This window comes from Arvicola amphibius, chromosome 13 (genome assembly GCF_903992535.2).
Source record: "Arvicola amphibius chromosome 13, mArvAmp1.2, whole genome shotgun sequence".
Classification (NCBI taxonomy): Eukaryota; Metazoa; Chordata; class Mammalia; order Rodentia; family Cricetidae; genus Arvicola; species Arvicola amphibius.
This window is the reverse complement of record NC_052059.1, coordinates 53,388,185-53,401,872: the sequence shown is the minus strand read 5'-3', so window position 1 is coordinate 53,401,872 and position 13,688 is coordinate 53,388,185. Positions and strand designations below refer to the sequence as shown.

At 48.5% G+C, this 13,688-nt stretch overlaps 1 protein-coding gene across 5 annotated transcripts in view; it reads left to right on the top strand.

The window, feature by feature from the left end:
* The window catches only part of Spata13 (spermatogenesis associated 13), a 133,824-nt gene that overhangs the window by 115,428 nt on the left and 4,708 nt on the right, over positions 1-13,688 (top strand). For all 5 annotated transcript variants that reach the window (XM_038309791.2, XM_038309792.2, XM_038309788.2 and 2 more), the window contains 6 exons: positions 49-234; positions 2,289-2,468; positions 3,917-4,149; positions 7,893-8,022; positions 9,964-10,336; positions 13,107-13,181. In XM_038309791.2, coding sequence (XP_038165719.1) covers positions 49-234; positions 2,289-2,468; positions 3,917-4,149; positions 7,893-8,022; positions 9,964-10,336; positions 13,107-13,181 — 1,177 coding nt within the window. The remainder of the gene's footprint in view (positions 1-48; positions 235-2,288; positions 2,469-3,916; positions 4,150-7,892; positions 8,023-9,963; positions 10,337-13,106; positions 13,182-13,688) is intronic.

The window sequence follows — 13,688 nt, the reverse complement described above, 5'->3', positions numbered from 1 at the left end:
CTGCCCCCTGCTTCCCTAAGCCACCTGCCTCCTGTGTGTGACCTATAGCTTCGAGTCAACCAGGAGGAGCAGCCTGAGAGCTGCAGCAGCTCCCATGGGGAAGAGCAGGATGAGGACAGCAGCAAGGCCCGCCACAAGCACCCAGAGAGCCAGCAGCAGATGCGCACCAATGTCATCCGGGAGATCATGAACACCGAGCGCGTGTACATCAAGCACCTCAAGGACATCTGCGAGGTACGTGCCAGTCAGAGGCAGCCCACCTCCTCCAACCCCATGCGTCTCCTTAGAACCCTAGGCAGGATGCCCGGTCATTTCCATGCAGATGAAAATGTGGTCCGATTTGGTGATGCTACCATGGTCTTTTCAGTGATAATTGATAGACACGGTTGCCGGGAGCCGGAGAGAGTCACACACTACAGAGTGTGACTGTGTAGCCATTCCTGGGATTATGGACGCCGGCCACCATGTCTAGCTGTTATTCAGTAGTCTCATCCTGGTTTCAGAGAACAGGCCATTAGTAGATGTGAGGCTGGCAGTTTCCTCCAAGCTGGCTTTCAGTTCCCGGATCAGGTGAGCGGTGTCGCTCTGGATTCTGATGTCAGCGCTGCCCCTTCAGCTGTGATCACTCAGTGCTAGAGCCAAGCTTAAGTCAGGACAAGTTCTGTCATGGGTGAACCAGCTGCTTAGCCTGCCACTGCTCACCTCTCATCTGTACAGGTGTGGTGACAGAAGTGGTTTCAGGCTGCCGTTTCAGGAGAGTCACAGCTTCTGGCTAAGCATGGCCAAGCCCCGACCATAGACTGGCCTGATGCCTGGCCCAGCTCAGCTCCTCACAGTGTTCTTACTGGGCACACACCCTCTTAGTTGCCTATCACAGATGAGGGAACGAGGCCTTGAAGTCCGGAAGCAGGGTTGTCAGACATTGTGACCCCGAGCTTGTACTCCGCATCACCACAGTGAATAGAGGGGTTGAGAGGCTGGGTACAGTACTGGTGCACATGCCCGAGGACCTGAGTTCGGATCCTCAGCATCCACATAAAACCTGGCTGCGGCAGCATGTGTCTCTGATTCCAGAAGCAGAGATGGACAGATCCCAGGACCTCTCTGGCCAAGTAATCTTGCCAAAACTATGAGCCCCAGTTTAGTGAGAGGTCCTATCTTAAAAAAAAAAAAGTGATGGTGATTGAGGTCACATGTAACTGAATGGGCAAGCCTATTGTACACTCACGTACAATGCATGTATGCACTTCGCCGCGTACGAGAAGAAAGTGGTTTATATACTAAATGGTCTGTTTATTCTGTTTAAACGCGTTGTGCTACTTTGGAGATAATTGTTCCGTGCGTATGTAGCCTTTCCGTCCTGTGTCACTACCTGTCCCAAGCCAGAGCACAGCCCTGACAGTATGCATAGAGAAGGAGTAGTTAGCCCTCTTACAAGGATGCAGATTGAGGGAGTACAGACTTGTGCTACGTAATGAAAGCAGGTGAGGACGGAGTCTTTGGTGTGGATATTCTTGGGTCTTTGCTGTGGTTTGATAGATCAAAACCACATTGGCTTGACAGAAAGCCTTCACACACTGACCTCCCCCATGTTCCTGGCCTGGAGAATTAGAATCTAGTAAAGGAGACAACGTGAAGCCAGGCATGGGCACACTAATCTGTAATCCCAGCAGTCGGGGGTAGGTAGGTGGAGACAGGTGGATCACAGCCCTTCGATCAGCCAGCCTAGTGAGATTTCCAGGCCAGCAAGGACTTGGTCTCAAACAAAAAGGACAGTGCCTGAGGAAGAACACCCACGGTTGTCCTCTGACCCTCATATGAACGCACACGCGCCCCCACAAAAACATAAATGCACATACAGACAGCACACTCTGTGGCAATGTGAATTTTTAGACTCTGCCATTTGAAACTCACTTCTGGAAATGTGAAATCCAGCCATGTGAAGCTTTTCACTTTGGTTTCGGTTTTAGAATAACTCCGGTGAATTGTAGTTGTAGATGTGTGATTGTCTGATCAGGGCCTTGCAGAGATAAAAATCATTTTCTCTAATTGAAATTCACTCCAGCTTAGGAATAGTGCCACACACCTGTCGTCCAGCACACAGGAGTGTATGTCAGGAGGAGTGGAAGTTTGGGACCAGCCCAAGCTACCTGTGAGACCCTATCCTGAAAATAGAATAAAATTCTGCCCAGGACCTTGGCATGGGGCCAAAGCACACATAGAAACAACAAACTGTATTGTTCAAGTATCTCTAAACAAATAAAACCGCTTGCTTTTGTTCTCTGCAGGGCTATATCCGACAGTGTCGTAAGCACACGGGGATGTTCACGGTTGCGCAGCTAGCCACTATTTTTGGAAACATCGAAGACATTTACAAATTCCAAAGAAAGTTTCTGAAAGACCTTGAGAAGCAGTACAACAAAGAGGAACCTCACTTGAGCGAGATAGGATCCTGCTTCCTTCAGCACGTATGTTGCTGTCGCTCCAGTGGCCCCGTCCGGTCAGACAATAGCATAGAAAGGCACCTCCGCCAGAAACACTCCAGAGCTTTCTTCCCTTGGCTCATGTACTGCCTTTAGGTAGATAGGATTTTCCTTTTCTAGAGGGTGAGCGATCTAAGGTCACGTGCTCACAGGCAGATGGTACACAGCCTCGGAGTTTCTCTGGTGGTGACATGAGTTCTTGGTCCTTGCTATTCAGAATGACTATAACCGACAATAAAAGGTTTTAGAGATTTTATTTCTCTACTTAGAGAATAGTTTAGGTAGTGCTAACAGTGGCAGCAATGTGCCCTCATTTTCTGGGTGCTGGACCCCATGGTTTTCTAGAGGCTGGGTGCTATAGCTAAAGCGGTGGATAAGCCTTCATTTACTGAGCATGGTGGCTCCAAAGGAAAGCAGGCAGGAATGGGTCCCTGGGTACCCAGATATCTTCGAGATGCTGAAGACTTATGTGGCCAGAGCAGCCTAGGCCTGTGGGTGAGAAGCTCAGGAGAGACTTTGGGGGTGAGAAAAGGCAGAGCAAGGATGGGCAGCTGAGTGGCTTCAATGGCAGGAGAGTCTTAACTGCTCTCACTGCCGTGGTCAGCCCTGTCAGGTGCTGGCTAGGAAGCCGAGAAAAGGAGCCTTGTGAAAAGTTGTGTTTTCCAGGGAAGTCTGGCAGGGCTGGTTTTGCCAACAGAAAAAAGAGCAGTGGTCTCCAGCACCTGCGTCGTCGAGTTAGCTGGTGGGGTGGGGAAATCACACGGTGGGAGGGGGGCTCAGTCAAGCCTTCACGGTGGAGCAGGGGAAGCAGGAAGGAAGGGCAACCGTGGGTGCATGGCCCACAGCTGACACTGGAGGGAAGGGGGTGGCCAGGGATGTGGGCTTGAGCCCAGTGACAGGGCTTTCAAAGCGGTGTCCACCCAGTCTTGAGGAACAAGGGGCTGAGGAAAGAGTGTAGCCCCAAGCCCGGGAGAGCAGGCAGCAAGAGAAGGACAGCAGTGTGGCTGCACCTCAGAATGAGAAGTCTGCGAGAAGGGAAGTGGGCAGCAGCCTTTCCGTTGGAGAAGGAGTACCACGTGGAAGCCAGGCTCAAGGGTTAGGCAGTGTGCCAGCGGCACTTGGTACCTCCAAGCAAGAATTTATCAGTGGAAGGAAGGGACCAGATGGAGAGCCAGGCCTCAGAGCATTGCTCCCCCTCTGCTGTAGACCTGCACCTGAGTGAGCCCAGGGGATAGGGTCTCCGATCCCTCTACCCACCCTTAAAGAGAACTCAGTTATCAACCACCCACAAATGAGCTTCCTACTGACCAGGCATGAAAGCCACTGCCAAGCGTGCATTGTCCTTGGGGTGTTGGCCTGTCCTCCCTCTTCTCCAGGAGTGTCCTCACAGGGGGCTCAGGGCCACCGACTGATGAGGCTGCCTTCCCTTCCAGCAAGAGGGCTTTGCCATCTACTCCGAGTACTGCAACAACCACCCGGGTGCCTGCGTGGAGCTGTCCAACCTCATGAAGCAGAGCAAGTACCGGCACTTCTTCGAGGCCTGCCGCCTGCTTCAGCAGATGATCGACATCGCCCTGGATGGCTTCCTCCTCACGCCCGTGCAGAAGATCTGCAAGTACCCGCTGCAGCTGGCTGAGCTGCTCAAGTACACCACACAGGAGCACAGGTGAGGCGGGTGGCCACCCAGGGACCGTAAGACCGAGCCCCAGCCAGCCTGGTGCTTCCTGGTGCTTCCTGCAGAGACAGGTGCTGGTGGTGGTGCTGGTGGTACAGGTGATGGTGGTACAGGTGGTGGTGGTGGTGGTGGTACAGGTGATGGTGGTGGTGGTACTGGTGGTGGTGGTGTGGTAGCCTTGCCGTTCTGCCACTGAGCTTCATGGATGAAGTTCTCAGAAGTTTACAGTGTTTATCACTGTAACAAGATATAGAAAGATACTCTGTGACATCCAGAAATAGAAAAGCAAAATAATTCTTTGTTTGTTTTGGTTTTTTTGAGACAGGGTTTCTCTGTGTAACTTTGGAGCCTATCCTGGAACTCACTCTTTAGACCAGGTTGGCCTCAAACTTACAGAGCTCCACCTGCCTCTGCCTCTGCCTCTGCCTCCCGAGTTCTGGGATTAAAGGTGTGCACCACCACCATTGCCCGTTATGCAAAAGAATTCTTAGGCTGCTTTTGTGAGTGCATGGAGGGTTGGCTTTGTTGTTGTTACTGTTTAATTTAATTTTGCATTTGAATTTTTTGAGATCTTGAAATATAGCCAAAGTTGGATCTTGATCCTACCTGTTTCCTGCTAGGGTTATAGGCAAGCACATCACACTTGGCTGCACAGAAATTTTCACTTAGGTGTTATTTGGTACAATTTACAAATATTATGTTAATATCCTTTGTAGTTTTTTAGTGGTAAATCAGTTTTTAATTTTGAAAGAAATAGACAGACTGGACTACAGTGGTCCCGTTTATTTTGGGGGGATATGTTTCTAGATCCCAGGGGATACCTAAAACTGAGCAGAGCAGAACTGTATCCCTACATGTGTATGTATGTGTGTATATGTGTGTGTATACATATACATATACCTATACCTATACATATATATATGTATATATATATGCTATTGACACACAGTCTTTTTCTGATGCCTAATCACCTATAAAAAGATAAAAACTGGACACAGTGGCTCACACCTTTAATTTCATCACTTTGGGAAATTGGCAGGAGGATTGCTGTTGGTTCAAGGCCATCCCGGGCTACATAGAGAGTTTTAGAATAGCCTGAACTACAGAGTGCAATTCTGTCTCAAAAGGAAGATATATTTACAAATAAGATACTGTAAGAGATTAACAGTAACTACTAAGGTAACAATTACAACAGTATACTGTTATTATTATAAATGATAAATAATTTTCAACTTACGAATTATTCCTCGAGTCTTTGGTTTAATGTTTCTAGACTGCAGTTGGCGATGGGTGACTGCAGTTCAGCAAAATGAAACTGGATAGAGGAATGGAGGAGGGTGAATCTGGGTAAGGCTGAGAGTGACCCCTGAAGAGCTTGGAAAGTGGCTCACTTCTGTCCTGAGCCTCTGGACAGAAGACAGGCGGAAGATCAAAAGGTGGTGGTGGCGGGGGGGGGCGGGGGGGGCTACTGAACAGACCCTAGTTAGTGTGTAGGCTTAAAGAATTAGACCCCAAGGGAATAAGGAGGAAGAGGTTTGTCGAAATGAATAAAAGAGAGAGACAACTGTGTAGGATCTTTCTGTCTCGGATGTGGATATCAGAAGAGCTTAGTTGAGAAAAATAAGGAAGTCAGAGGCTAAAAAATAACTACTGGAAGGCCTCATAGTAGTGATTTGTAGATGGAGACTGCGTGTTCGTTTCCCGGCTGCCCAGACCCAAACAATCACACAGAAACTATATTAATTACAACACTGTTTGGCCAATACCTTAGGCATATTCATAGCTAGCATCTTAAACTAACCCATTTCTATTAATCTGTGTATCACCATGAGGCTGTGCCTACCTGGTAAGGTTCCGGTGTGTCCTTCTCCTTTGGCAACTACATGGCATCTCCCTGACTCTGCCTACTCTCTATATATCTGTGTTGGGATTTCCTGCCTGACTTTACTTGGCCAAGCCATTGGCCAAAGCAACTTTATTCATTAAGCAGTAAAAGCAACACATATACAGAAGGACCTCCCACATCAGTGATTTGGGGAAAATAAATGAGAGATCTGAGAAGCGAAGCAAAGCCTTCTGGAAAGATGGCGTGGGAGGGAGCACAAGGCTTTCCAAGGTGGGCAGCTGTGACCACACACACTCTGCAAGAAGGAACTTCATGCTGTAGAATGTTCTGCGTATTTTATCATGGGGTGCAACCTGCACAGCACACCACACATGTGGGGGTCAGAGGGTAACTTTGTGGTGTCAGTTCTCCCCTTCCCTCTTTACCTGGGTTCCAGGGCTTGCCTAGCAGACACCTCCACTCTCGGAATCATCGCTCAGCTGCCTGACTTTTCTCTTTGGAGAACTTTTTTTTTTGTTCCTGTGAGCATTTGCAGATTTTGATTATTTTTCAAATTTATCCCATTTATTTATTTATTTATTTATTTATTTTTGAGGCAAGGTACTGTTAAGGTGATCCTGGCTGGCTTTGAACTTGAAGAAACCCTGTATCTAGAAATCCTGCCTATATCCCCTGAGTAGTGCTAGGATTATAGGCATGTGCTATCACACTTGTTTCATTTTGTGTGTGTGCGTTTGTGTTTGTGTGTGTGTGTGTTTGTGTGTGTGTGTTTGTGTGTGTGTGTGCGCACGTGGGGTTGGGGGGACCAGGACTCTATGTAGCCGAGGCTAACCTCAAACTAACTCTTGATCCTCCTGTCCTGGCTGCTTGTGTGCTGAATGACAGGTGCCCACCACCAGAACCAACTTTGAGAAATATTCAAAAGAGAATGACATTGACATCTTCCCCTTTTTTTGTTAAAGTAAAATGGGGGTGGAGGAGTATTCTAGAAAAAAAAAAAAGAAGCAACAACAAAGCCTCCTAGTTTCTGCTGCTTTGGGGGGCCTTTTAGAAAATACATCATCCCAGTGGTCTGGAGAGATGGCTCAGAGGTTAAGAGCATTGCCTGCTCTTCCAAAAGTCCTGAGTTCAATTCCCAACAACCACATGGTGGCTCACAACCATCTGTAATGAGGTCTGGTGCCTTCTTCTGGCCAGCGGCATACACACAGACAGGATATTGTATATATAATAAGTAAATATTCATAAATAAATAAAGAAAGAAAGAAAATACATCATCCCTTTTCTTTGGGGGCTCCCATGTCTTAGGCGGTTCTACCTCATGCTTGTTTTGCCTCTTGCTCTGCTTCGAGAATAGGTCCCCCAAGGCAGAACCTGTCCTGTGGACAGTCCTGCAGACTTCCCGGCAGTCAGTGCTCCTGTGTGTGTCCACAGCTTCTTAACAGTTTTAGAGGTGTAGCCTGGGGGAGTTGCTTATGGTCTTTCATGTTCCTTCCTCAACAAGTAAAAGATGAGTCTCGATGCGGATATTTACTCTCATAACACGGCTCGTGGTTTTCGAGCAGCTTTATATAGCAGAAGTGGTTATGTTAAATCAAGGCAGAAATGAAGGCAGTTCTTTGTACTAATGGAAATAATTCAAAGCTGCTATGACTAACACTTGGTTTCTGTGACATTTACTTTCATTCATGGTGATTTCTGGGAAATGAATGACAACATTCTTACTCCAGAAGAATTGTGAATTGTGTTCTCTCTGCTCACTTAACCTGTGCGGACTATGGTCTATTCATCGGGAAGAATTAGCATACAGACCGGGGTCCGAGCACACTGTCAGTCCTCCTTTGTGCGTTGCATGTCCTACAGTGGAAATGAACTCCCCATTTTGCAGTGATTACAACAATATCAAGGCAGCCTACGAGGCCATGAAGAACGTGGCCTGCTTGATCAACGAACGTAAGCGCAAGCTGGAGAGCATTGACAAGATTGCCCGCTGGCAGGTGTCCATCGTAGGCTGGGAGGTGAGTGGTACTCGCATAGGCGGAGTGGCTCACCGCTCCTGTACCTCGGACCCGGTGACAGCATCCTTCAGCATTCCGAGTTCTGGCTTTAGTGGTGTACGTTCTGATAATGGTCTGTGTAGTCGGAGGGATTTTGATAAGTCTAAAAGTCAATTGCCTTATTTATATACAGTGCCTACAAAGAAATAAGGTCTGAGTAGGTGAGATAGCTCAGAAGGTAAAGGTGCCAACCAGAACTAGCATGAGTTTAATCCCCAGTGTGTACATGGTAAGAGGAGAGAAATGAACCCTGCAGGTTGTCCTCCAACCGCCACACGGGAACTGTGACTCACTCCGCCCATACACAGAAACTTAAGCACACACAAAATGAATAAAGGCAGTTAATTAGTTTTTTGCTTTTTGGGCTTTCTTGTTATTGTTTGGCTGGTTGGTTTTGTTTTTTGAGATAGGGTTTACTCTATGTTGCTCTGGCTGTTCTGGGACTCACTCTGTAGACAAGACTGGCCTCGACCCTGTCTCTGCCTTCTGGGTGCTGGGATTAAAGGTGTGAGCCACCACTGCCTGTCTTTAAAAATATTTTTTTTTTAAAAGTCATTACTATATTGCCTAGAGTCTGGTCCCCCTGACATGGAGAGCCAGTTCAATCCTAAGCAAAGGCCCGGTTTCTACACAGTCATAGAACACGGTGGTAGGAGCATAGGGACTTGAGTCATAATGACATATTTGAGTCCTGTGTGATCCAAGCAGATATTCTCTTATCATCTTTAAGGAGAAAAATATTACTTTTTAGGTTACATGATCATTAAGTAATAGTACAGATAACCCTACTTGATAGGGCCCCTAGTAATGGCCTGCTGAGTATATACCCTTCTCTATTGCATGAGCACACACGGAAAGGTGTAAGCACCTCATCCAAGGCCACATAGCTAGAGCGTGGCAGAGCTGGGCTCCAGCCCAGGATACCGGCACACTGCATGTCCGTGTCGGTCACCTGTGCTGAAGCACAGCACCTAAGGAAACTGGTCAGGTTGCTGCTGAACCGGGTTGGATTCGCCTGTATCTACCAGCCGGTCAGAACTGGCTTTCAGGACTGAGAAGGTACGGGGTGAGAGGTCAGGGACAGCTGAAGAGAAGGGCTCTTCTTCCAGAGCCCTGACATACCTCTGTCATCACTGCTGATCCCGTTTTTGTTTTTAAGTGAAGAATCTGGGGCACAGAACTGCTCTAGGAAAGGAAATAGAAGCAATGTTTTGGAGTCAAGCACTTTTGCCTCCAAAATATGCTGAGTATTATTGAGATTAGAGGGCAATGAAAATTTTTAAATGAAGGCCAGCTTCATACCAGATTTGTTAGGGTGATGCTGGCATCCATCCACTCTAGATATTATAAAGGGGAGTTTTTCTTTCCTGCCTTTAGATTCTAACATTTAGAATGTTATGGTCTAACATTGGAAATAATCAAACATTAGATCATTTCGTCATAATTTACTAATTTCTTACTGGCAGCCTGGCCTTTTATTTCCAGGACCCCAAGCTGCTCCAGGGAGTGGGTATACACTTGACTCGGAGGTAATTCCATTATACCATATCCCTGTACAATGCAACCTCTGCTTCTCCCTTATTCTGAAGTCAGGCTTTATTAGCTCCCACTGCAGATGTTATCTGGATTCCATTACTGTAGTGTGTGGCTTTTTTTAGATCAGGAAGACACTTCAAGTAACACAGAGGAAATAAAGAGCAGCAAAGAGGTATTTCAGGACAAGAGATCCAGGAAGTGAGAGTCTGCATGGCCTCTGAGACCCTGTCTGTGTTGTAGGGCAGCAATGCCTGGCCATAGGGAACTGGAATATTCTAGAAAGACTGTACCAGAGGCCCCTTCTTCGTGTCTGCTACTGGAAACAATTAGGTTCGGCCAACTCACAGTGTAATTGCATTCTCTCAGGGCCTGGACATCCTAGACCGAAGCTCCGAGTTGATTCATTCGGGGGAACTGACCAAAATCACCAGGCAGGGCAAGAGCCAGCAGCGGATCTTCTTCCTGTTTGACCACCAGCTGGTGTCCTGCAAGAAGGACCTGCTGCGCAGGGACATGCTGTACTACAAGGGTCGCCTGGACACGGACGAGGTGGAGCTTGTGGATGTGGAGGACGGGCGGGACAAGGACTGGAACCTCAGCATGCGGAATGCCTTCAAGTTGGTCAGCAGAACCACAGATGAGGTGCACCTGTTTTGCGCCAGAAAGCAGGAAGACAAGGCCAGGTGGCTGCAGGCCTATGCAGACGAGAGGCAGCGGGTACAGGAAGACCAGCAAATGGGTGAGTTCCCTCAGCCTCCTCCATCCACCGCTGGCCTCTTCTGCTCACTCGCTGCCTGAAGAGCCAAGTCCGTGGACGGGGCTGCAGGCACATGCTTTGGGGAGCAGTAGTCGAGATGGCCCCTCACCCCCTAGGAATTGCTTGTTCCCTTGATTCCCATTTTACAGATGGCCCGGCTTGGTGTGGTGCCAGGGACTGACCATATGATGGTGGCCCACACACGCCCCTCACCCAACCAGTAGACACATTAGATGATTCTTTTCTATACTCACTTACTCATGTTGCATGTATGTATGTGGTATATTTGTTCCTGGCGGGGTGATGCGTGTGGAGATCAGAAGAGGACATCTAGTGACCTGCTCTGTCCTTTCTGCCTTTTTCACTTGCGATGGGTCTTACTAAACCTGGAGCTAGGCTAGCAGCCAGCAAGACCCGGCAATCTTCCTGTCTCAGTCCCCCCACAGCATTGGGATTATAGGTGCACACGTGAGGACACCAGCTTTTTACATGAGCACTGGGGATTTGAACTCAGGACTTCAGACTTGTATGGCGCACACTCTTTATCCACCCCCAAGCAGTCATCTTCCTAGCCCAGAAATGCCAGATAATGGACTTCCCCTTTAACAGCACTGTCGTAAAACACTCTAAATTCGCCTCACTGTCTGGGTCAGTTCAGACACAGTTCCTCCTATGCCTCCCCCCATCTCTGGCATCCACAGAACCTGCACATGAGTAAGCTCATGCTTCTGATAGTCAGTAGTATTCTCGTACAGACTGAGCATCTGCGGTCCCCAAATCAAAATCCTTCTGAGCATCAGTGTGGAAAATTCCATGCTTCAGCATCATGTGAGGGACCCACTTAAAATACAGATGCCCCCAAAGTACAGTTTGGAGATAATTCGTAGGAGGGATCTACGAAACATAACCAAATCCTGTGTTTAGACTTTGGTTGGTCTCATCACTAAGATACCTTACATACTGTGTATGTGAAAATACGAGAAATCTAAAGTGTAGCATGTTCCGGTCCCACACATTTCAGACAAGGGGAACTTAACCTGTACTTTGGTGTGTCGTCCCAACTTCTGCTGACCTTTTGATTGCATGATCTTGTGAAAAGGAAGCTGCCGTGTGGCATTAACCAGTGCAGTACTCACATTTTCTATGTCTGAGCTCCAGAGCCACCCACACAGACTGGGATTGTGAGCGCACACTGTCAAATGTGAGCTATGGTGCCCAGATCAGGGGTGCACAGGGATAAGATGAGTGAGAATGGCTGTGTGGCCCAGATCTCAAGGATTGTGTATCTGGGCCAGTACTGCTCTGCTGCCCCCGAGCCCAAGGGGCTTTAAGGGTGATCCCTACGTCTCCTGTATAAGCCAGCACCTTCAGACTTGGTCATAGATTCTGCTGTTGGAACTAGAAAGTGTCCTAGGATCCTGTGTTGAGAGCTCTTAGAAATCCATCAGGCTATCTTGCCATTAAAAGTAAGAATTTCTTTAGAGACCTTCGGAGCTCAGACCAGTGTGAGGTCAGGTAGTTCCCAGCCTCACAGACAGGATCTTCTACTCTTGTGTGGCTATCCTTTAGACCCAAGGAAACCGGAACCCCAGTAGCTGCCGTGCATTGACTGCTGACCGTCAGACTCTGTCGCAATAAGGCTTGTCATGAAATCCTTCTCAGAAGTGTGCAGGTAGTTACCAAAATGTGAGGTGAGGTTACTCAGTCGGTCACCCTGTCTGCTACAGCTAGAGTAGCACCCCAGTCAGAATGATTGCTCTCCCCCAGCTTGCTCAGTCGTTCACACTGTCTGGTGTCACTAGAAGCACCCAGGTCCGAATGCTTGCATTCCCCCATCTTGCTCAGTTGTTCACACTGTCTGCAGCCGCTAGAGTCGGATGCTTGCACTCCTTTCCCTGAGGGTCCGTGATGATCACGCAGGCATCCTAAACACTTCCAGCTCGGTTCTGCAGCTTGTGTGTCCTTTGCTTTGTGTCCAGTGTGGACAGGTCCTCAGGCTGGGCCTGGAGCAAGACCCCAATCTCTGTGGAGTATGGGATGGGAAGGAGACTCCGCCGGTCAGACAGACATTGGGTATGTGACTGCATGAAGCCTGGGAAGCAGAGCCTACCTAGAAGGAAGGTTGGAAACAGAGACAAGGGGCACCCCGAGCCGCAGAGGTAGAGTGTGGCTCAGCTCTGCTGCAGTGCTGCACGGCTCCTCACCTCAGGAGAAGCAGTCACCCCAGTCCCGGCTGCAGCTCCTTTGCTGTTTGTCTCTGTCCTCTTTCCGGGTACAGCTCCTTTTCATATAGTTGGCCCACCATGGGTATGTAGACGGTAGATGGCATTTCAGTCCACACTGCAGGGCTAGGATGCAGAGTTCCAACCTGAGGCTTCAGGTGAGTAGCATCTCAACCCACAGAGCTCCGGGCTCATGTGAGCAGCAGCCCTAGGCCTCTGCCTTGGGCTCTCTTCCCAGAGTTCAGCACTTTAGACCTGCAATTATGGTAGCTTCCGTGTGGACATTAGCCCTGGGCGTGTCTGTCTTGAGATATCAGGGTCTGTGTCTCGTGACAGTAGCACCTCATATCACACACGCGCCAAAACACCCAGGTTCAAAGGTCATTATGAGGCCGCTGGTGCCTTTCCTCTCGGGGTTCTTTGATCCAGTCTGTAGAGAACACCTCGGCACCGGTCTATGTAGTACACACTTTGTTTTGACAATGTTTTCCCGGGTTCTGAGTATGGACCACCTCTGTTTCCAAATCCAGGAATGGAAATCCCAGAAAACCAAAAGAAACTCGCCATGTTGAATGCCCAGAAAGCTGGACATGGGAAATCTAAAGGTAAGGTTAGTGGAGGCAGTGTCCACAGAGAACCTTCTCCAACACTGGGTGGACAGAGAAAGCCAGGGACACTAACGGAACAGACCCAAATTGACATGCAGGTGGAGAGTCTTTTAGGTTTGCATGCAGGTGCATGAAACACTTCAGACAGCAACAGAGGCCTTCATGCCTCCTAGCTCAGCTAGTGCACCCTGTTCCTCACATTCCTGGGGGTGGGTGGGTGGGAAGGGATTATGGTACCACTTAGCTGCCAGGCAAATCAAGCCCTGCATCTTTGGTTTAAGGAGGAATCTCCAGTAATGAAGTGCTCACCGGCTATAGGTGACTGTGTACCAGGGAGTTTATTTTGGGCCAGCAGCCACTTCTCAAATCATGACATGGAGGCTTATTATTAGTTAGGAATGCTCGGCCTCGCTTAGGCTTGTTTCTGGCTAGCTCTTTTAAGTTAACCTATTTCTCTTTATCTAACTTTTGCCTCGGAGCTTTTTACCTTCCTCCCCTCTATAT